The sequence below is a fragment of the Drosophila takahashii genome, chromosome 2R (genome assembly GCF_030179915.1).
Source record: "Drosophila takahashii strain IR98-3 E-12201 chromosome 2R, DtakHiC1v2, whole genome shotgun sequence".
In the NCBI taxonomy this organism is placed as follows: domain Eukaryota; kingdom Metazoa; phylum Arthropoda; class Insecta; order Diptera; family Drosophilidae; genus Drosophila; species Drosophila takahashii.
This window is the reverse complement of record NC_091679.1, coordinates 29,631,020-29,654,729: the sequence shown is the minus strand read 5'-3', so window position 1 is coordinate 29,654,729 and position 23,710 is coordinate 29,631,020. Positions and strand designations below refer to the sequence as shown.

Below are 23,710 nucleotides of genomic sequence, written 5' to 3'. Positions count from 1 at the left end.
AATCCGAATCCCCTTGTAATTGTTCTAAATTTGCGGATGTTTACAAGCTTGGCACCCAAAAGAGAAGACAACGCAAACATCGCACCATTCCCGCACTGAAAACAAAACATAGAGAAATGTCGATTATTTAGCTAAAATGTCTGCAGCCTTTTTCCTAAATAATTATAAAATTAAAAATATAATTTTTGCATTTACATTTTTGATAGTACCAACATTTCGATGGTCTTTGTGATCCTATACTATTTGCCTGGAATAAATTAAATTTTTAATTTTGTTTTTTATTCAAAATGTTTATGTTTCCTTTCAACTTTTATAATTCCTTATTGAGAATAATTCTTAGTAATTCTTACCATTTCAATTCACCTGTTATTTCATTTCAGGATTCGGTTATTGAAACCTAACGCACATTTTTCCTCAGTGCAGCGCACACACAGCCTCAAAGAGATCTATCTGTGCAAGATCCATAATGCAATGCACTTTGTTTTATGCTCGTAGATTAATTTTAATTGTTTGTTTGTTTGTACAGTGCAAATGTTGCATGTATCTACATTTAATGCGGTCGCTGTCGCACTCATAAATCGTATCTGCATCTGTTGCGCCAACTATCCAAGTATCCAAGTATCCGTATCTCACCCGATGTAGGCGTCATCGTCGGAGGCAGGAGAAAAAAAAGAAAAGGAAAACAGACAAAGTAATGGAGTAACTCGGGGGATATTACCCCTTGGAAATCAAGGAAATCACGGCTTCCCAGGCCGGCTTTATTGGAGCCCTGAGAAAATGCCGCAGTTGCATCAAGCAAATTGTCTCCGGGGGATGCAAATAAATTTCCGCGAATCTTGGACTGCAACTCGAAGACGGTTCTTCGGGAAGAAGAGTGAAAAGAAAGACATGTGCTGTTCAGCAATTGCTGGAATTCAGAATGAGCATGTGGCATAATGAAATTGTATTTCGCTATTTCATTTTAAGTTAATTGGGGCTTGTTCATATGCTTTTTACCATAACTTTTTGAATTTTTTAAAGCACAATCCGCATATCCAACGGTCCACATCCGTTAATTCATATTTATGGCCAGGAAATGCTTTCTTTCTATAAATACAACCCCTTCGAAAAGAATGTTTTTAAATAAAATTATTTCGCGCCACATAATCCACGCTCTCTTAACGCACTCTCTTTCGGAAAGCCACACTCTCTTCGCCTTTCTCTTTCACAAGCAGACAAGACAGCATTGCAACTTGAAAACCAAAAACCGCTTCCCATTTCTCGTTTTGCTGTTGCCCCGAACGGACGGTTAACGGAATTTTGAATTTCCAAAATATATGTACAAAGTAAAAACTGAAAAATACCAGAGCCAAAAACCATTTATCTTGTGTGACGAGCCGAAGAAATAAGAAAAAAGAATTAAGTAAAAGTGCTGACAGTGCTAGCCGGAAATTGGAACGCTAAAACGTCAACATAATTACGCGGCAATAATTTTTGAAAACCCAGAAATCAATTTGTCCCGTGTGACACAGATTGGGAATCGAACAAAAACCGAAAACGCTACCAATTGGATACCTACTTAAACACCGAACGGCAACGAGTGCACTCCATAATATACACAATTTCCCCAATATGATGTCCAGACAAGCTCTGCTAATTGCCGGACTCCTGCTCATCGTGGGCAGCTCCGCGGGTAAGTGAATTTGGGGTTAACCTGATGCAATCGCCGGGTTCCATAATCTAATCGAAATGGGGGGGGGGGCGACCCCAAAAGTCCGGGCCTCTCGTCTCCCGACTAATCGCAATGCATCAGATTCGGACCGGGATTTGAAGTGCAGGAATTTACTATAAGTCGATGTGATTGTTGGGCGTGAGCGGGTCGTTGCCGGAATGTTTCAAACACATTCTGACCTACATTTGTCCCAGCGATTATGCACCGAAAAAAATTATAAATATAGCCTTTTGATTGGGCCACCAAAGGGTATAGGTTTCAATTTATTTGAACACTGTTCCCAAGTGGTCAAATGTTGCTCAATCATTAAGACTTAAATTATTAGCCTCCCGAGACATAATTTAATAATTCCTATTAATTTCAATGAATATTCCTCTTTAAAACCAATGAAAAATTTCCGAATAACTTTAGAAAATGGTTTTTATAAAACATTAAATTTTGGTTTATATGGAAACATTACCAGCTTGTGTTAAATATTTTGTTTCAGTTTATTAGTTTTAAGAAATGGTTTTTATAAAAATATACATCACCCATGATTCAGTTAGTTTTCAAATTCCAACGCTGAAGATTCCCATAAACCCATTCAGATTTATCACAATGATTCATCTCTGATCTTTTGCTGTCTGACATTTTGCAAATAGGCGAGAGTTCCGCATTATTCAAATGATTGTTTTTATAGATAGTGTATCGCTAATGTTTTTATTACTTGCGTAATTTTAGCACTTTTTACAGTGAGTTGAACAGTAAACTTAATAATTTATTGTCCAAAGGCCGTCACATTAATTCAGTTATTTATCACTACCGATGAATGGCGGCAGCCTGAATGCATTCGAGTTTTCCCCGCTCATTCACTCTATTGAATGGGAAGTATCTGAAGAGGGGAGTGCATAGCATACACTATGTGGCATTTGCCATTTGCTGTTTGCCATTTGTGATTCCGAATCGGTTACGGCTGTTAATTATTCCAGACTTCTCCCATTGTCCGGGGCCCAGGAAATGAGCAAAAACAATCCGATGATCAATAGGAAGGCCTAAGCAGCAGGAGGGTTGGGTGAGGATCGGTATCGGATTCAGATTCAGATTCGAACTCGGATCCGGGGTCCTGTATTAATTAGCCCCTTCGACTCACCGCAATTCTAGGTAGGAGCCATTACCCTAAAGAAGCGTGGCGAAGCAGCGTGAGAACATTATTGGTCGTGGTGTGATCGGAGATCACCTGGAATCGGAACCCCTTTCCTGTCCTCTGTTTGCTTACCCCAATCCATAGACAATGCGATTATCATCAGATTGATTGGATTGCAAAATCGTACGTAGGTATGCGCATGCGCACAAGAAAGCCGTTTTCCGCCGCCGATCGCCGACTGATCTGCTGACATGTTTCGCCAGGAATTTATGTTTGCTCAGTCCATATTTACCATATTTACTTAATATTCCATAGTTGTCCGACTGGGCTTGACATGGGTAAACAACAAGTCTAACTGATGATCATTGAGATCACTGGGAGAAAAAATGGCATCAGTTGATAAGTGTTGATACCAATGCAAAAAGTTAACCAAAGTATATGTGTTAAGAGTACTTAATATATATAATATCTTCTTTTGAGTTTATGCTAAACAGATATTAAAGAAACATATTTTATTTACTAATTTTTTAAATAAATCTTCCTTTTAATAAAAATTAAATTTTTAGCATTATTTTTTGTACTTGATCACTATATTTTTATATTTATATATTTATTATTGGATTAATACTATCAGTTATTTCATTTTACTTACAATTGAATTTGCTTTAACGTTAAACCTTTCATATTTACCCAAATCATATTACCAAAAAATGTGTCATAAATGGTACCCTACAAATTTAATTACTCAGCGCTTTTTCAAAATTAATTTTGCTTAAGAATTCCAAAAACATGGTCTTAATTTCGGGACATGTTTTTCCTTGTGCAGAATTCTGGGGTTTTTCCTTCTTTTTATCCCGCTTTGCGGATTGAATTTCATGGCATTTTGTGTGTTGTGTAGCCAGCTTGGTGCGAATTGAAATGCCCGGGCAGAGAGAACGAAAAAGAAGGCATCAAATGACCGCAAAGGCCCAAAGAACCGCGAAGCATAAAAAAAGATTTTGTTTTGCTCGAAATGCGAGGGAGTCGGGGTTCTCGATGGTCGGATAGGGGGGAAGTGGGAGTGGCCGGGTGTGAGGGCCCTGCCCTTGTCTGTGCAGAAATTCCTGCTCAACGGAGGCCCGGGGGTATTTATTTTGGACCCAGATGACTCACCCGATGTTGTCTTGTCTGTTCGCCATGGCCTGGTATTCATGTATTCATTCTCGATGCTCGATTCTCATTCTTGCATCCACATTCACATCCATACTCACATTCACACTCATATCCACTGCAAATATGGGGGCTTTGTGGACGGGGGTGTGGTCGACGGGCAAAAGCGAGTTAAACCAACTGGTAACCAATTCTCGACAATTAAAGAATCAATTTACTTAACGTCGCTGGCGAATCGCCTGCCGCTGAATGAGTTGTCGTCCGCGGAGTGCGGGTTTTATTTTCGAGGGGGGTGAAGTGGGGGTGCAGCGGCACCACTCAAGTGGGGCACGATTGTAAGTACATATATGCGATATAGGAGGCTTGTACATAGCATAACCCCTCCACAGAAATGCACACATAAAGCGCTGATGATCGGCACGATAATGGAGAACCCAACTGCTGATTCAGCGGCAGGCAGAAGTCAAAGTCAAAAGCGAAAAACCAAAAAGCCGCAGATGCTGCAGCTTTGTGGAAATATTTCCAGAATTTACGAGCCCATACATAAGAAGTGGAAAGCAATAATGCTGGGGATAAGTACTCGGAGGGCAACCGATCCTATGCTATGTTGGCTATTTTGGACAGCAGCCTGGATTTCGAATAAATCTCTTGAATATTTGTGATATTTAATGATACGAAACAAAGTAGGGAATAGTACATTTTTTAGTTGTTAATTATACAAATAGTGTAGATTGTCTTAAATATCATACGTGTATCAGAAAGATTCTAGTTATCTAAGATATATAAATAAATGATTTTACTTTTTACCATTAGTTTATCTAAATTGATCTAGTAGCATTCCTTTTAAAAATCCCTTGGATTCTTAAATTATAATTATTTGAAATTTATAAAAGCAAAAATAAAAGTGAATATTAGTTCTGAAATGCGATGCCCATTATTAAATTGTATCTTTTGTTGTTTGAGGGTCTTCCAAAATATTACGTAATCAAAGGTTTGGCGGTTTTTGTAATACATTTTTTTCAAACAAAAAATTAATATTTTTCTCAGAAGTATTCATATGAACGGCCCTTTTGTGCCGCCAAAAAGTAGTTAAGAATTTTTTTAACGACATTCTTCAAAGCATTCTTAAGTTCCAGTGCGTCGAATTTTTAAATATTGTCTCTCGGCCGCGTGCTAAAATTTCAATTGAAGCTTTAAGTGTGGCTCCACAGCCCGAATGGAAGTCTTCAGCCAAATGGCAATAAATAACCCAAATCGAAACGAACCCAAATAGCTAATCGAGGAAAGGGGGAATATACAGGGAAGAACAAGAAAGGAGTGCCGCATATTAATTAGAAGCCCTGCCTCAGAGCGGTTTAATATGCGCTAGGCGTAGCCAAAGTCGCGCCTCAACTATATGCTATAACACATATATAGCCCTACTATATAGACGTCTTAACCTCTGCTGGCAGTGCGCCCGCACAATTTCGAACCCAAAAGCCATGGCACTTGCCACAGACACGTGCAACCGAAATCCACAAGGGAACATTTCTCTGCACTTTTCGGGGGGAAAAAAGAAAAAGAAACTTGTGCTCAACGATCGGGGGCGCAATGTAAAATCGTTTAAGTGAAATCAATGTTCTTCATTTGGAAATGCATATGTATAAAGAAAGTGCCTCCAGAGTCTAGAAGTTTGGATCATAGAAAATCGAAATTTATTGCGGCCACTTGATGCCGTTGCCATAGCCTTCCTCATCATCTGGGGGATCAAACAAATGGAAATTGAAATAAATCGATTCGGATAATGGAGGCCGAAATGATTGGAACATGCGCGCATATATTTGCATATTTTAGTTATTATTTTTTTTTTAATTTTTAAAGTACTCCATTAGTTTGGCATCTGCCAAATGGATTGTAGACCACAATCCCTTTTTCAGATCCCGGCACACGCTTGCGAATAATTTGCTATTTTCGGCATCTGTCAAATGATGCACATCTGCCTCTCGACTCCCACCCTTTGCCCCTCGACCCTCGGGGATAATGCAGCTCCCGGTCCTGGCCAATTTCAAAGTGCCCGGTGCGTAGGTAGTCACTTTATGAGGTTCTCTCCTCTCGGTTTGTGGCCGTAACCTGATCGCTTTCACAGAACCCGAATGCCATTATCATTATCCGCTTCGCCTTATGTCTCTATCTGCCACACACACTCAACTACACACACAATGGCCAGGAAAAGAGCCAAACAATTTTCGGCTCATATAACGCAGCTCCGTCCCTTGGCCAGGTTTTTCTGCTGGTCAGTCACGTACTGCACTGGGAAAAATGTGTCCTGATTGGCCTAAAAAATTAATAGTTTAAAGATTCGGAACGTTATAATTTTAGAAATTAATACCAAAAATTTAAATAATATTTTAGAATGGAAACCATTTAATTCCTTATCCTAGAAATTTATATTCAAATGTTAAAAAGATTTCTAACATGAAGGACATTTTTTGTTGTTAAACTATCACTTGAATACCAAAATTCATAAAAATCTACAATCAAATAGGAATTTGATAGGTATTTAAAAAAAAAATGGTAATTGTTTAATTACCCAAGAAGTAAGAACTTCTGAAAAACAAAACCTCATTTTGTTGAGTGTAGAAACTACAGCGGGGAGGGACTTGGACAAACCCGGTTGGACAAACCTGAAAACACAGGGAAAGGAGATCAAAGATCAGAGAGCTCGCTCCCTCCGCGGCTGACTCTTAATTTCCTCGGGGCCTTATCACAGGTAGTAAAACCAACAGCAAAAGTGCTGCACTTGAATGATTCCCGGCCAGAGGGGGGATATATATATATAAATATATATAGGGGAAGGGAAGGAGGGGGAGTGACTGGCACTAATGCTGACTTAACTTTGGCCTGAGGCTCTGGGTTATTAGCTGAAATGCATTTTACCCTGCCCTTTATATTTTTGGAATCATGGTTATGATAAATTGTTGTCGGTCCAATTCTGAGTAGCAATTAAAACGGGCGGGAAACAGGGGTTAGGAGAGGTTAGGAAACTTTTATCTCGGGAGATAGGAAAACATGAAGCCGAACATAATCCCTGACTAAGATAATTTCGGGAGGATGTGAAATGAAATTATAGGTTAAAAGGCGGCGTTGAAATTAATGGTATTTTAAATGCTGGGCTTAAATGCTCTATTTCTTGGAAAACATTTTAAAAAAACTTAAATTTGTAACCAGAAATTTCAATGCTATTTTGCTGATAAAGTTTAAAGAAAAAATTGTATAATATTTAAACTTCCTGTTGAAACCTTTGGGAACTTTATATTTACCCCAAATTTCAATTAGACCTCCCTAAATACCAATTATGCAAATCAACTGAAATTTTATTTGAAATTTTACTCTTTTCTCCCTGAAATATAACTATTTTTGAGACGGCAAGCGTTTGAAAGCTTCCTTTGGGACTAAAACCCTGGGGAATAATTAAAATCTTTAAGAATTTACCCAGCATAGAAAAAATCTGAAATAAACCATAAGTGTACTTGGTATTTCCCTTTTCCCCAACAAATATTCCCTGACTTCCTGCTTATCGGCTTATGTTTATCGGAAGCCAAATAACAATTCGATTCAGATCGACCTCCCAAAAAACCAATTCTGCAAACAAACTTTCATTGCAATTGTTGTTCGTTATTCCACGCGTTTGCTTATCTTCCCGGTTGAATTGCTGTTTTTTTTGGGGCGGAAAGCGTTCAACATAAATTCAGATGGCTTCAGTGTCTTTTTCGTTCAATGTAAATACGAGAATAAATTTCTTTTATGGCTTAAGTTTACGACAAAGAGCGAATGCGTGATTGAATGTGCATTTTTTGTGAAAGAGGAATGGGGCACCAGGAGGTTACGAGGAATGCAAGAAAAAAAGAACTGGGAAACGATCGCCTCGATTTCATTACATTCGGTTTTGGCAGGAATTCGAATTTGAGTTGCAAGCCCAGCGAGAATTACTGTTTGTTTTCAAAAAACTTTTTAGCACGCTCCGCTGAGCGACCGATGAAAAACTGGCCATAACACTCATAGAATCAAGCAACCAAAGAAAATGGACAAAATGTAAATTTAAACTTTTCACAATCATCCAACCAAACTGTCCCTTTTATTTAGAGGGTGTGTGCGGTGTTTTACTGTTTACACGGAACAAAATTGGGAGAACAGATTTGATAGTGTTATACGAGGCAAAAATATAATTTTTAAATTAATATTTTCTGTTATCTAGAATATTTTTAATGATTTTGATATTTAGTTACATCACAATTTATTAGTCATAATTTTAATAAATGCTGTTTTATTTAAACAAATCTTTAAATCGTCAAAAAATCGTTTTAAATTATTTTTATTAAATTATTTTATCATATCCACTAAAAGTAAGATTTTTTTTATTAATTAAAAGCTATTATATAAGTTTATTCCGTTCTGGAATGTATCAAATTAACTTTTAAATAGTAAACGAATTTTTAAAGTATTTTTCACAGTGCACCTCTATTTGTTAGAGTGTGCGTGTTGCAGTTGGCACTATGAAAATGGACATTGTTGTGAAATGCTTTCAATTCGGTGTGTCCATCGGCGACACCACCGAAAAACAAAAAGTGGCTCAATGTGCTGCCGTTCTTCTGGCCGTCGTAGTTGTTTTTGGCTTTCCGTCAGCACGTCACATGTGGGTGCGGCGATCGCCCCAGAGGCGGACGAAATTAGGGAGGGGGGAGGAGGGAGAGAAAAGCGATTGCGAGGGGGAGTGTTGGGTTAGGCACTCTTGTTTTCTCTTTCCACTCGCTCATTTTAATTTTCGTTTTTCATGTGACCCCATTTCACCGAAATGTTTTCCACCAAATGTGTTTGTACACATGCACAAAATGCAGTGGCGGAGGCAGGATTTTTTAAATAGGGGTTGTAGAACTCAGGATTGGTAGAGTTTTTGAATTAAAATATAGAAAATATTAATATTTTGGTACTTATTTATTTCATTTTAAATTTATCGAACACTGTTAATTCTTAATTTTGATCACTACTGAAAAATATCTGTAAATCCCCTTTCTACGCCACTGTGCTCATGTTGGTAATTATGTAGGGGGACGGAGACCGAAAGGAAACCCGTGAATGCGAATTGCCAGCCTTTAATTTAACCCATCATCGGTGCAGCTGTCCCCTCAGCACCCCCTCCCCGTGGAACCCCCTGATGAATTTGAGCTGCGAAAATGATAAAGATAAACACAAACACAGGCCGTTATGTTGGCCTAGTGCACCCTGCTAAAACAACAAAAACAGCATTAGAAGACTGCGTTGGTTTCGATTTCCATTTAATTTCCTTTAATTAACCCACCGACTAAACGCAGTGGCTGATGTGACCTCCCGCGGGCAGCCGTTATAAACAATCAAATGGTCTATAATTACAGTCGATCTTCTGAAGCTGCCGCATTAGGCAGTCGCTTTATAGGTCATCGAAGAAGTACATTTTATTTAAGAAATAAAACCGTATGAACTTTACAGGATAAAGGTTAGATGAAATGAGTTTCATAGTTCAGAAAAGTGGAGTTCACGTAAAAAATAAAATATAAATAGTTTAAGAAGAATGTACAAAAATGATTACAAACGAATAATAGATAATCAATTAAAAAAAAGGCTTTAATATCGGAAATATGGTTTTTTGAGATAAGGTGGCTTATATTTATTTTATAATTCAAAAATAAATAAATACAGAATTCCCCATACTTATAATTTCGTCTTTTTTTCCATTCCAGTGTTCTCATACCCACAATCCACACCCGAAGAAGAGCAAATGCAGAGCGATGCAGATGATTTTGATTATGGAGAAGAAAGTCAAAGTGCGCCCAGTCCGCAGACGAAATCTTCGCATCCCAGCATCGGTGACAAGATGAACAAATCCCTTACTGTGACCGGAATCCGAGGCGAAAATGTGAAGCTCACCTGCGATGTGGGAACCGATCGTAAGTTTAACCTCTTGTACCTCGAGAAACCTTCTAAAAATCTATTAATTTTCAGTGGAAAACTGTGAGGTTTGTTCTGTTCTGTGGCTTTTCGGCGACCATGTCATAGCCAATGGCAAGAATGTGGTGCAGCCCAACTTCAAACTGGACTCGAACTTTGATCTGACCATCCTGAAGGCCAGTCCCCAGGACGCCGGCGGCTATAGCTGCAATGTCCTGCCCGCCGGATCCGTGGTCAGCACGAAGGTGATCATCGCCGAGCATTCCCTGGACGCCATTGCACCGGAGAGCTCCACCTCGGCGGCGGGATCTGCGAGCAGTTTTCTCGGCCACACGCTACTCGGATCGATCGCATTGCTGCTCCTGGGGATGGGCAAGCACTAGATTAGCTTAGTATTACGCCGGCAGATATCACTGCCTACTCTCTTCTACACTCTCCACTCTTCTCACAGGAAATGAGCATTTGAAGTCTTTGTTGATTGTAAATTTTTGTATTTGTAAAGACACGAAATCAACTTTATTTATTAAATAAAAAAGGAACCAAAGTAAACTAAGCCAATCCAATCTAATCCCTACATGTAAACACACAAGTTAATCCGTTTAGTTTATTTTTATTTGCTTACTTATCGTGGACTCAACGAAAATTACAATATTCATGTAAGACACTGGCTTTAAGTATTCCCCATTTTATATATATGATTCTGTATATGTATATATGTACGCTTAAAGGTCGGCATTCGAAATCAGGTCCTCGTCAAAACTTTGTTTATGGAACTTTATTTTGCTTGTGTCGTTTTGATTTGATTTAGCGAGCAATCAGTTTCGCTTGATTGCTTCGATTGGCACGTTTATTGATCAGCTCTAATGTTATGATTCTTAAATAAAATATATATAAAATATATTCCTACACTCACAATTGGATTACACATACGTACAGTGTACATGGTCAGCATGTTATGGCGATGTTCCTCAGGTATTGTAGCAGAATCAAGGACAAAAAGTAAAGCCAAACCCGACTATCAACAGTACACAATATGTATATATGGCTCTCTCCCTTCGATTTCTTCAATATCTCCTAAGCATTCTAACTTTTGATTTGTATATTTTGAATCGTTCTGTTCCATTGAGTTGATGTGGCGTAGTTTCGTAAAAATAAGTTTCATATGTATATGGTGTGGTAGGTACACATATGTATGTCTAAGCTTTGGTCTAGTTTATAAAATAATCTGCGTGCCATTCGATAAATCCCTCCCCTTTCCGTTTCCCCTCTGATTCAGTTACATTAGTGTTCGTAAGTACGCTTGGATATACAAAAATATTGTACGTATTGCAAATCCTAAAGACTTTGCCCATTTTCGCTACACTATCGCTTTTGAGGCAGAAATACCCTTTAAATATTGGACTTATCAACGTATTCGGGTTCCTTCGTGAAAAGTGCCAGAATTCACATGCATACAGACAAAACAAATAAATATTATAGCTAGGGTTAATCAAAATGTTCCTTTCGTTTTTGCGGTTTTAAACCGATCGTCGCAGTTTCTCTGTCCTAATCAACGTCGCTCCTTTAACTTTAACTAAACTAAATTAACTTTAATCCTCGTTCTTCGAATTCCCCTGCTTGGCACAAATGTTTCAGTGGTGATCGCTCCAGCGTGTTCTATAGCATTAACATTAACATTGACCCAAGCTAGCGGTCGCGCATTAGCATTTGTATAATTAGAATACTTTAGTTTCGGTTTCCTATGTGCGTTCGCTATCGCGCCGAAGCCATCGATGGCTGAGTAATCCGGAAATACGTATGTACACATCTCGGCCCGAATAAGTGGCACCCCATTTAGAGGCGGATTCGCAGCAGGAGTGCTGCCAGCAGGACTGCCCCCAAATTCAGCTGCCGGAGTGATGACGCAGCTCCTCGGGGCACCGGTCCGATTCCGGCCTGCACGATCTCATCCGGCGGCAGTTCCGGCTTGCCAGACTGATCTACTTCTATTTCTAGTTATGGGGGAAAATTAGATATCTTGAAAACTATTTACTGCAGCGTACGCACCTTCATCTCTCTCGGTATCGGAATCGTCGCGGATTTCGAAGACGTGATCGTTCGAAAAGTGCGACCATCCGTGGGTGTTCTTCGTCTTCACGCGAGCATGCCACACTCCGCGTTGCAACTCCAGCTGATGGGTGATCTTCCAGATGTTCTCCGTACTATTGTGGCGATGGGTCTGCAGCACGGAAACAGTGCTCCAATGGAGGGACTGAAATGCAGATGATTCCGATTAGCTAACCTCTATTTACGATACCAAACTTAAGCGTTTTGGCTTCAATTATTTAGTTAGACATTCTTAAAGCCTTTTTAGTTCATAAAAAATAAATATACTGATTTTTAGATCATTCTTACATTTTTCTTTGCTTTCTATCATTGATTTTAAGCCTATAATCAAAAAGGCAACGAATCAAAAATTTCTATACAAAAATGACAGGCGGAAAGTTTCGTGATCAAAATTTTGTAAGGAGATTTTCATTTCGTAGGCTTTTCGATTGAAGTGAGTACTAGGCCTCAAATGGAAGACATTTGAAAATGTTAAATTACTGCTCAGAATCAAAAAGCGAAACGATGATGATAAATAATAAAAATAGAGTGAGTAAGTGAACTTCAAATAAATAGTTGCCTTAATGGCAATCTAATTAATAAAATAGGAACCATTATTTTGGGAGGACCAAGTTCTTAAAGAGCCTTTCTCTCTCTTGAGTTACTAAATCACCTACCCCGGTTACTTGGTAATCCAGCATGGCCTCGGAGAGGGGCTGTCGACTCCTGACCAGCCAGTGCAATGTGACCTGGTTGCCCTCCACCGACATGTCCTCGAACTGTGGGGTCTCCGGGTTGTAGCTGACATGCACCTTCACCTCGTTGGACCCGATGGCATTCTCCACCTGGCACAGGTACTCGCCCAGATCGCTGTCCATCACCTCGCGGACGATCAGGGTGGTGCGATTGTGCCCGTTGTGCACGGAATCCTTGAGCGAGTACTTGTCGGAGAGTTGCAGGGTCTTGCCGTCCTTGATGAAGTAACTCCTGCCAATGGGCTTGGCCCGATAGTTGCAATACAGCTCGGCGGTGGCGCCCTTCTCGGTGTTCACATTGTGCCGATGGGTGGAGACAATGGGACTGTACTGGACATCGATGTGAACGGTGCCGTGGGGAGGATGGCGACTGCCATCGTCGGCCAAACACTGGTAGTCACCCGCGTCCTTTTCGTCCACGTTGTCCAGAATGATCACGCCATTCTGGTTATCCACTGGAGAGGGTTGTCCGTTAAGATCCTATAAGACATATGGGAGGGCGGAGGATACCGGGGATAGGTAATGAATGGGTAATGAGTGGGGCGTCTTTTAGAACAAAAAAACATACATTAAAGGACCACTTGATAATGGGATTGCCGGGCAGATACGTTCGACACTCGAGCTTGTGGTGGTCGCCCTGCCTGAACGTCTGCGATCGATCCGTAATATCGCGATCGTCGCAGAGGATCGACAGCCGGGCGCCCACCCGCAGTGCCGTGTGCTGTCGAACCCTCTGGGGCAGAATTTCGCAATAGTAATCATCCGAGTCCTCCGGCGTCACATTCCTCAGCAGTATCGAGTTGTTCGCCATGCCCTCCACGCGCTGGCTAATCGAGTTCTGGCCATTCGCAATTATTGTCCGGTTCTTGTACCACATCACCGCATTGCTAACTGTGGGGATGAAATATTATGTAGAGTTTTACTACGTTGGGAACTATATATAACTCACGCTGGAAGTTCCTTGCATCGCAGTTGAGGATCACATCATCGCCCGGCTTGGCGTCAATTCGCAGATCAGTTTCCTCAAAATAAGGCGGCGCCAACTGGTCATTTACGTCTTTTGTAACATCGAAGTCATCGGTGTCATCAGTACCTTCGTCATACTCGTAATCATCTTCCTGATATTCTTTATCCTTTTCATCCGTATCCACGGGCGATCCATTGCAACTCACTGAAAAATGAGTTATAATATTAGAAAAACTGAATAATAGGTACTATCCCATTATAAAAACTAAAAATTTCACTATAAAAAGCAAGCTATTTTTCAGAACGAATTGAATAAATATTAGATCATTGCGTCATTATTTTTGGTTTAGGCAAGGTGCATCTGTGAGTCACCCAAAGTGGTTCCAGACTTAATTGGAACTGATAAAAATCACACAACATCCAGAGCAACTTCTGCTTCCAATCAAAGGGTCGCCGTACAAAGAACTCGTTTATGCGAGAGTGAAGTTCTGAAACGGAAATGAGTTTTCAACAGGAACTAGGGGAGATACCGCAAAGCATATTTGCAGATACTAACACTTGATTACTGATTACTATTACTGTTTGGTTTTAGTCTTTGCAGCCCATGCGAAGAACTGATCAGAAAAAGCCCCCTAGAGTATACCTCAAAGAATTCAGTTTGCTTTGCCCATCTCTATAAAACATTTCCATTACCTTAGTAATAAATCTTCGGGCAAATAACAAAGCAGATATGAGAAGATACGTCCTAAGCTCTAGGTAAATTAGCGCAGACCATAAAGTAAGGTACAGTCAAAGAGGTTTGGGTCTAGCCATCTTCATTATTATTCTCTATATTTGAATTATGACTCGGCCCGAAAGAAAGGTACGAAATTATGCAAATTGAATGAGTAATTTCGTTCAACCGCCATTTTTTATGTATTAGCCATAACAATTTGCATGCCATATGCGGCCTGTAACTCGCTTGTCATCTATCGTCTAATAGCCGAATGACTGACTCATGACTCATGACCAACTTCATCACGGCCATCGCATAAGGCTTTGATGGATATTGCCGGGATTACGCAAGTCGCTTAAACTCGTTATCAATGGCCGATAAAAGCTTTTTAAGGTAGATACTACACACTCGATCCAAAGACGGAGCCAGTTATCTTATCCAATGGCCTCTCCTTATATCCGCTCGTCCACGCAGTCAGACGCCCCTTTTATGGCATGGGCCACTTGGCTTGGATGGAATGAAAAACTTAATGGCTGGGGGACCTTCGGCGATCTGGTTTGCTCTTGAATTGGATTGGTGATTGGGGAAGCTGCAACTGCAACTGCAATCTTGGGCCTGTGTCAAGGTTGTGGGGCCATGGAAACAGTGGCTTCCCGAGAGCCACGAGACTCCACGCAATTGTTGTCTGCAAGTAGGTCAGTCGGCGGCAGAAGTCAGGGGGCCACATGCGTCATCCAGCGCCCCCTGGGCGTGCGTTGTCCTTGGATGGATGTTGTCGGGATGTCGGGGGTTGCAAATAAAAAACAGCTCCCCGGCAACATCAACAACAACCACTCAGCTTAAGTTCATCCGTATGGATGATGTGCTCAGACCCCCACTCCCTTCGACTCCCAGTGCAATCGTTCCAAGTGGTTCCGAACAATGGCGACAGGATGTCGCGGCGCCAGTTTCTCTTCCAGACTCTCTCTCTCTCCGTCGTCCTGCCACTCCTTTGTCTTTAAACTCGAGTTCAATGCTATACACAATGGCCATTTGTGGCCTGCATTGGCATTGGGCGGGACGTCCCAGGGAATTTGTCGCAATCCACTCAATTCCTGAGGCCAACTTTGATGACTTTGCATTCCTTGACAGATGAAGTCATGTGCAAAGCATCCAGGGAAATTGTACTACTTTGAATTTTGAAATTGCAATTATCTAGTTGAAATGTGATGGGGTCTTGTTCTAGAATTTTACATCCATAAGGCTTTTGATTATGACAATATTGCATTTAAAACAAACTAGAGGAAAAGGATTTAACTTAAAAGAGTACCCAAAGGTTATAAATATTTAAAAAAAATATATATGCACACAAATTCCATTAAAATTGTAATTAATGTAAAGTTGTCAAGCGCGCCAATAATGTTTTAATGACTTTGAGACTTCTTTAATTGACTTGTTAACAACTTTACATAGAATCGCATTTGCTTTTTCCTTGGCTAGGCAATTATACTTCTTCATTACTTTGCCCCAGATTCCAAGTAAATATAGTCACATATTTAGTACGTAAGCCTCGTTCACGAGCATTCCTGGGACTAGGCGCCATGTAGCACTCCACTCGTATCAGGAAGGTCGCACAGGTCTGTAGTCTCGACGGACCATTGATAACTTCCATTCAAGATTCAGTTCAAGATTTTCGTTAGCAAATTGGCTGATTGCTATTTCATGATCGCACCGTTGCTTCGATTTCCAGGTCCCGCATATGGTCAATAGTCGGGCGAGAGATCGCATACAGACGGGGATGAGTTATGAGGTCAGTTCATAAGTAAACAAATCTACAGTGGCCCACATCGACATCCTCGCCAAAGTCTGCTGACTCAATGAAATGTGTATAAATAAATGATGGCAACTACTCGCCGCTCGCTAAACCCAAATGCACAATATTTTCGAAATCTCGAAAAGGAAACAGCGGCCAGATTTTGCCGAGTCGACAGAAGAGGGGAACATTCCTTAATCGACATGTCATGTCTAAGTCTAAAAAGTCGATGGAGCAGTCAGATTGTGATGGGGGTCGTAAAAGTGCCCAGATCTGGGTGAGTTCCAAATGGGAGAGTGAGGGAATTCTTGATAGATGTACAGGCAAATTTCCATATATCGAATTTCTTTTGTTATTAGAAGTTATACTTTTTTAAAGTAACTTTCGAGATGAAAAACTCCAAAAATGGGATAACTTTAAATATTTATTAAGATATTTTTTTTCTGATAAAATAATAAAAGATTCTGTTTTTATTTTTTATTTAATTTTGGAAAATTTACAGCTTGGATAACAACTTTATCTGCATTAGAAAATAGACTAAAATATTTATAGTCAGCGGGTTATTTCAAATTCGACATGTTAAAAAGCGAATAAAAAGTATTTGCTAGCTAAATAGATCAAACAATTTTTCCGCAACCCAAATTCAACATTGAGGTGCCCAGTGCCCACTGTATACATAACTTAATTCCATGAATTTGCATAGAGACACAAAATAAGGCGCTATAAAACAGACGCCAAAAAACAAACACATAATAAATGGAAAATTAAATTGAAATCAATTGAATCGGCAAATCGACTTCCCGCCTTTTGGAAGCCATGGGTGGGGCATGGGCATTCTGTCCACACCCTCTGGAACATTTTGATTGATCAAATCATTGATTTATTATGCGATCTTTATTTTTGGAAAACGAATGTTGCGGATGCCTGCGAATGCGTAATTTGATCATTTTCGCTTCGGTATTATTCGGAAAATACCGAATAAAAGCTCCTAAAAGTCAGCCAAGCACTTATGAATAAATGCATGGGTATGTAAAAGCAAACACTTAATCGTCGATTCCAGGAATACTATTTTATTATATCCCCCAAAGACCTTGACTCGTTGTTTTCTGAATAAATAAACCGAATTTCCATTAGGGCCAAGACTTTATCAACTTCGGTTTGGCAACTGAAAAGTGAAAAAGAATTTAAGGCATACAAACAAATATTCTTGTTTGGTCGCTGGGAGTATTATGAAATATTGTACAAATTGACTTGAACAAGTTGTTTTTGTGGGCCAAACAGACTTGAATAGTTTTCAGCAGCTAGCACTTTGATACATGAGAAGGCAAGGCTCCAAATTCCCAACAGCATGTGCGTTTCAGTTGGTTTTTTAATGGTTTTTTATATACGCCGCCTTATCTCATGCCTAAAATTGGCCGAAATTCATTGTTAATTAAAAAGCCAAATATATGTGTATGTCTATCCATAAATATTGAAATACATATAATGGCCTATGCCCCGGGACATCTGATTACATCGGAAATTCAGGGGGCGTTTCACGAACACATAGGAGAAGTTGGCGAGCAAATATTCAACATCAAAATGCCATTCTTTGCACAGCGTTCGTGCATGGCAAATATTTATTCTGCTCGTTGGGCGATATTCTTTTTTATTCGTATTCCAGAACACATGGTACCCGGAAAAAAGACGGTAAAATGAGGAAAGTGTTGAGGGAGTGGGAGGGTTTTCAAGCCAACGGGCACAGACATCCCGAGCTACGTGAAATGGAATGTGGCACGTTATCAGCAATTTGCGCCATAATTCCAAAAGCGAATGAAATTTAACTTTCCGAGCAGAGATAAGTGTTTGCCGCTCTCCCAAGCGATAAGATATGCTTGTTTTTTCCACTGGCACCTACATTTCGCCCTAGTATGTGTTCAATTTACGCAAAAGATAAGGCCATACGCACGTGGCTCACACCTATATACCTATAACAATAACCGAGCGTATCTGGAGCTTTCTCGGGAGTACGAGTATGGAGCACATACGTATGAAAGCAAGCGTCATATCTAGGGTAACGTTGCTCATACTTATTTCTGTACGATATTCGGTAATTCATAATATTTGGAATATTACGTAAACTGATTGAGCCAAAGAACAGTCATCACTTTGACATCATATGAACATTCAAATGAAGTTCTGGAAATGCCAGTTTAAAGGGATTTTTCTCATTCTGATAGGGTTATTTCTCATTGTGCTTTATTGACCCACAAAAAAAGGAAGATCTTTCCATCCCAAGTGAAGTTTAACCTAATTCTTAAATCCCAAGTTTTATGAAGACTATCATTGCCTCTTCTGATGCACTTTCCAATCTCCTTATCTTTACAAGCAGCCATAAAAATATTACACATTCATTACAACTCTCTCCAACTTTCAACTCCGAGATTTTTCCGGAATTCCCCCTTTCGAAGCTCATGATAAAAGCCACTTCGGTGGCAATCAACTCAGAAATCAAATCGTGTTATTTCAAATTAGTTCTTTGTTTTTATAGACCATTACATTGAGTACTTGACTTACCGTATAGTTGTCCAATTAGCAGACAAATGAGCAGCAACCACGTCGAATCTTTCGCTCTGATCATGATTGGTTTTTTCTGTCTTGATTTTGGTGAGTTTGTTTATCGATTTGAATTTGGTTCGGAGCTGTCGGAGGTAGGTCGTTAACTGCAATTAATATGTTTGGTTGGTACTCAATTAATTTGCTAGACCCATTATGATACTCCCAAACGGGAGCCGCAAAAACCGCCGAAAAACGTTTACAATTTATTTTTTGGTTTTATGATTTCTTAATTTCGCTTATCGTTTATTTTGTGGATTTTGTATGCGAGTTGCGCCGCGGACCGGAAACTTCTAATTGGCTTGGGCCAAATGCAAGGAAAAGCGCGCACTACAAACGATTTTTTTGACGCAAAAAAAAAAATTAAACATATGGCAGCGGGGTAATACGAAAATATTCGACCGATCTGTAAACATTGCTCACTCGCTTGGCCGCGTTATGTTATGCAAGCCGTGAGTTGTATCTTGTCGCAATTTGCTCTCCGCCGATAAGTTGTATCTCGAAGATATTATGATCTCTATGCGAAAAATCGCCATTTGCGAGTTTTCGCCACTGCTGCTGTCGCTGGCTAATTTACAACTCACATCGAGTCCCTCGCTCTCGGTACAGTAAATGTTCTTTAGGGATAACTTTAAGTTTACATTTTATTGCTTCTATTTCTTAAATTAAATTTGTAAAATTTTACATTTATAGGACCTCAATTTTAAGCGATTTGAATATTTGAAAGAAAAAAGTGAATATAAATTAGTGTCCAAGTTTTACAACTTTAAATAAAATAGTAAAAAATATATTATTTGAACAATCTTAAACTTGAATCTAAAAAGATCTAAAATTCGTAAAATTTAAGGAAGTTCGACTGTATATTTCTCTTTTGGGGCTGACTCAATGCCAACCGGCCAGTAAACTGGGTCGAAGTGGGGGCTCTGGGGGGTTCTGTTGGGTCAGGGTGTGCCAAGTCGAATAGCATGCAAATGTTTATGCATATAAATAAATTAATGTGCAAATGCGAAAAACTGTACAGCACGAAAAACCGATATAGAAAAAAGTACACAAAAATACACCAAAATACACCAATCGACAAAATTTAGGCTGTTAATATAAAAGCCGTTTGCAAATGGCATAGCTCACCCATACAAACAATAATTTGCGTAGACACATAAACGGTACACATATTTGTTTATGCGACCGACTCATAAAACAAACAATTTTGCAATGCCTGATGATCATAATCCATCGCTGATGCATTTGCAAAAAATCTTTGAAATTTTCGCAATATTTGCTTGGACAACAGTCGACTTAGGGATTCTCTTTTTGACACTCATTTGATGGGAAAGTAACATTTATAATGACTTTTTTACATTATTGCAAAAGTTTATCAAATTTGGGGCAAAATATCTTTTTGGGGCATTACATTTTTGTATTTCCTATTTTCACTATAACAATTGTTTGGAAAAGACAAGGAATTTTCGTGTTATATTCTTTTATTTGTATGTTCTCTTTAGATTCCTTTATTTTCCCTGCCTCACTTAGTATTCCTAAACAAAAGCTACCTAATGAACGACAGTTTCCGCACTCACTTGTGTAACAAAGTTTTTCCCAACCACTATATTATGGGGTGTCATCTCATCTGAATAGACGACACCTCAGATATACGACCATATATGTATGTGTACTTACACTCGTTGACACCTACGACGCGTCGTCGAAAGTCCCCTTTAACTATCTCTAAACTGTATTTACCGCCCCTCGAGTCTGTTTATCAATTAGAAAATCAAAGAAAAAGAGAAGGTGCCAACTGGGTTCTTTTTTATATACACTGGGAGATGGCTTTATTGTTTTAAGATCCCAACTAGTATAAATTAATATTTTCAATATGTGTATAAAATTGTACAAATCTGAACGATCTCAATCTTCTTTATCGCAGATTAATTAGCCATATCAAAAACAATTAAATTTAATTGCTTTTATAGAAGAGAACTGGAAAAATATGGTATAATTACATAGTTATTACAACAGAATTTGCTATAGTTTTGCCTATTTTTTAAACATTATTGTTAAATATTTAAAAACCCTTATTGAACCTTTAAAGGGTATTTAATCTTCGGTTCAGAGAAGTTAACTTTTTGTCTCGTTTTTTGTTAGTCCCTATTCTTCCTCTTCTGTCTGTTGGGTTCTCTTTAAATCAATGCCCCTCAATTGTTGTTGTTTTTGTCTTTGGCGCTTTGTTTATTTACATTGCGCTGAAAGTTTACACACACACGGGCGAACACCACCGATGCACTTGTGTGCGAGGGTGTGGAAGGGGGACAGATGCAGCTGTCTTCCATCCGTAGAACGCTTTTTGGAAATCGGGATCCCAAACGGAATTCAAGAAACTTTTCTGTTTTTTTCATCACAGTTTTTTTTTGCCTACTCTAGTGTAAATAAAAACAAGTATAGAAAATTTGTTTTCCATTCAGCGTTTTTGTTTGCATTTCCCATTTTCCCCCGTCCAGCAGCTGGTCCCCGTCTTTGCCCTTCGTCGACTTCCTCCTCTCCCAATGCGTTTCCCTTGCAGTTTCGCTTTCGTTTGACCATCTTTTTTTCGCCATTTCTTGTGTTGTTTGGTGTATTTTGGTTGCCGGCACAGCGACAGCTATTTTACATATTTCTACATATTTATAGAATGTGCAGCGAAGACTCTGCCAACGAAGAAAGAGGCGCAGAGAGAAGAATTTCGAGTGAAACCGAATTTGAATTTCTGCCAAATGGGCTCCCAAGGAGTAGGATAAAAGTGAAGATGTAGAGCACATCTGCTGGCCATATTTGTATTTTTTCTTAGCCCATTACTATGAATCATCGCCTGTCGTTTTGGCCCGAAGCCGAAATCACAAAATCTTTAAGTTCGGCATCTCAGGGCCAGAGTTACAGAATGGATGTGGATGTGGATGCGATGGATGCGGTGCGGTGCGTTGAAGATTGTTATTTTGTTTCGTATTTATTTTGCCCAGAGAGCCTAGAGGAGGAAAACTGGTTTTTTAGCCGATGCCTGGTCCCCAGATACCGACGCGAGATGAATTTCGGCTGAAGCTGAAGCGTTACAAAAGTGGTTTCTTCTTCTTTTCCTTTTGTTTTTCCCGATTTTGGTACGAATTACGTTCAAACACTTGCGCGTTGGCAACGCTTTCGCCCGCACGCCATTTTTTAAGTGATTTTAACACGTTTTAGCCAGGTCGAATGCAAACGTTTACAGCTGTCGGTAATTGGCCTGAAGCCTAGGGTTTTTGCGGGGGAACAGGAATAGGAGGTATATTGGTTCAGTTGGAGACGGAGGTGGAGACCTTTTTTTTTGCGCTGGGGCTTCGTGGAGAACCGAACGCGAAGCTGTTCAAACGAGAACTGAAAGTCAAGCGCGTGCTGTGGATGCCAAAAGCACTTGGAAACGGTTGGTAAACGGAACACCTCTCTCTGTATATAGTATATCTCATGTAATTCCCTGCTCTCCATTGCATTGGGGCCTGTAGATAACAGTCCATTTTCTCTCCGCAGACAGAGAGGTTGGTAATTGCGGAGAGAGAGAGAGAGTTTTGGGGATATAGTCTTTGGTTTCTGAAAGATGCGTTAGCTTGTCCGCAATGTCACTGCCAATTGAAGTTCAAAGAGGAAGCCCTACACTGAATAAGTACCCTAAGAAAAGTAGCAAGGGCCTATGGGTTTGCTAAAAGAGATTTGAGCTGTACTTTTCTGAAGTAATCACACATATAACACATACGCACCGAAGGCCGCTTGGCCTTACGCTTAAATTGGTTGACCAATTTGAAAGTTCGCAAATTATAGATTCATAATTTGATCAAAATGTTTAATACATGTATGTATATTTTTTATTTTACATTTTTAAAGCCATAGATTCTTTTTTCCTTTATTTTCGATTAACTATTTTGGAAACCTATGATTTTAGGATTTGAATGATGTTTTGTAACGTATGAAAGGAAGGACAAATACATCCTTTTTTGTTTTTGAAGTGGGGAACTTATAACCTGATTGTTATTAAGAAAAAAAAACTTGAGTTTGAATAATTAAACATAGGGGAGTGTAGGGTAAGGTGACGAACGATTCGTTTTTTGAATGTAACTTTTGTAAAAATCAATATTTTTCAAAAGTGTAAACGCAGAAAGTTGCTTACATCTACTGAGCATATCCCTGTAAAATTCGAAATTCGAAATTCCAATGCAGCTAAATCCCACAGCGTTTGGCGTGAACCCTACTTTTTTTGCACTTTCAAAAGTTGTAGGGTAATGTGACGAACGATTTGTTCTTTAATGTAACTTCTCCAAAAATCAATATTTTTTAAAAGTGTAAAAGCAGAAAGTTGCTTACATTTACTGAGCATATTTCTAAAAAAATTTGGATTCGAAATTTCAACGTAGCCAAATCCCACAGCGTTTGGCGTAAACCATCCTTTTTACAAACAAAAAAATTCATTTTTTTATATATTATTTACGGAAAGGTTATTTTCGATACGGAAAAGAGAAAAGTAATAAGATAATACCCAAACTTACAAAAAAAAATGGTCAAAGTGCAAATTTTTTTTTAAATTAAATTAAACTGACGTCACTATTAAAAACAACAATAAAACTGCAGCAGTAAATGTTATCTGGTATTATTATATTTTTTTTACAAATAATCAACGATAACAGTTAAAATTCTTGAATAAAAAAAGTTCGTCACAATACCCTACAAAAAGTTTGTCACGATACCCTACAAGGTAGACTTGCAGCAAAAACGGTGTCACTCTCAAACGGCGCAAAAGAAAAAAACGCGAGGTACCAAAAACTGTTGATAAAGATCTCATGTATACGTGCATATATTTGCCTGATTT

The 23,710-nt window shown here is 39.3% G+C and overlaps 2 protein-coding genes across 5 annotated transcripts; one reads left to right on the top strand and one right to left on the bottom strand.

The window, feature by feature from the left end:
• The first annotated feature begins 1,256 nt into the window (after positions 1-1,256).
• babos lies at positions 1,257-10,497 on the top strand. The gene is made up of 3 exons (XM_017152503.3): positions 1,257-1,672; positions 9,737-9,943; positions 9,999-10,497. The coding sequence occupies exons 1-3, from the start codon at positions 1,612-1,614 to the stop codon at positions 10,325-10,327; spliced, it is 597 nt and encodes a 198-aa protein (XP_017007992.3). The 5' UTR covers positions 1,257-1,611; the 3' UTR covers positions 10,328-10,497.
• A 41-nt stretch (positions 10,498-10,538) lies between these two features.
• LOC108064792 (protein amalgam) lies at positions 10,539-22,220 on the bottom strand. 4 transcript variants are annotated; one of them, XM_017152501.3, is made up of 7 exons: positions 22,173-22,220; positions 18,814-18,959; positions 13,734-13,955; positions 13,353-13,675; positions 12,707-13,264; positions 11,991-12,195; positions 10,539-11,935 (listed from the first exon to the last, which is right to left on the bottom strand). In XM_017152501.3, the coding sequence occupies exons 2-7, from the start codon at positions 18,875-18,877 to the stop codon at positions 11,778-11,780; spliced, it is 1,530 nt and encodes a 509-aa protein (XP_017007990.2). In that variant the 5' UTR covers positions 18,878-18,959; positions 22,173-22,220; the 3' UTR covers positions 10,539-11,777. The 4 variants fall into 4 exon arrangements, with proteins under 4 accessions (XP_017007990.2, XP_070068790.1, XP_070068791.1 ...); XM_070212689.1 differs by having other exon boundaries at positions 18,814-18,961; positions 22,176-22,220; XM_070212690.1 differs by having other exon boundaries at positions 18,814-18,938; positions 22,173-22,198.
• Positions 22,221-23,710: the final 1,490 nt, after the last annotated feature.

What these genes read in the sequence shown, in the direction of transcription:
- babos (XM_017152503.3), top strand. Translation starts at nt 1,612, where the DNA reads ATGATGTCCAGACAAGCTCTGCTAATTGCCGGACTCCTGCTCATCGTG. An exon ending in CATCGTGGGCAGCTCCGCGG is followed by an intron (nt 1,673 to 9,736) that starts GTAAGTGAATTT and finishes TTTCCATTCCAG; the next exon opens with TGTTCTCATACCCACAATCC. An exon ending in CTGCGATGTGGGAACCGATC is followed by an intron (nt 9,944 to 9,998) that starts GTAAGTTTAACC and finishes ATTAATTTTCAG; the next exon opens with TGGAAAACTGTGAGGTTTGT.
- LOC108064792 (XM_017152501.3), bottom strand. Translation starts at nt 18,877, where the DNA reads ATGATCAGAGCGAAAGATTCGACGTGGTTGCTGCTCATTTGTCTGCTA. An exon ending in CGATGCAAGGAACTTCCAGC is followed by an intron (nt 13,676 to 13,733) that starts GTGAGTTATATA and finishes TCATCCCCACAG; the next exon opens with TTAGCAATGCGGTGATGTGG. An exon ending in CGATACCGAGAGAGATGAAG is followed by an intron (nt 11,936 to 11,990) that starts GTGCGTACGCTG and finishes CCCCATAACTAG; the next exon opens with AAATAGAAGTAGATCAGTCT.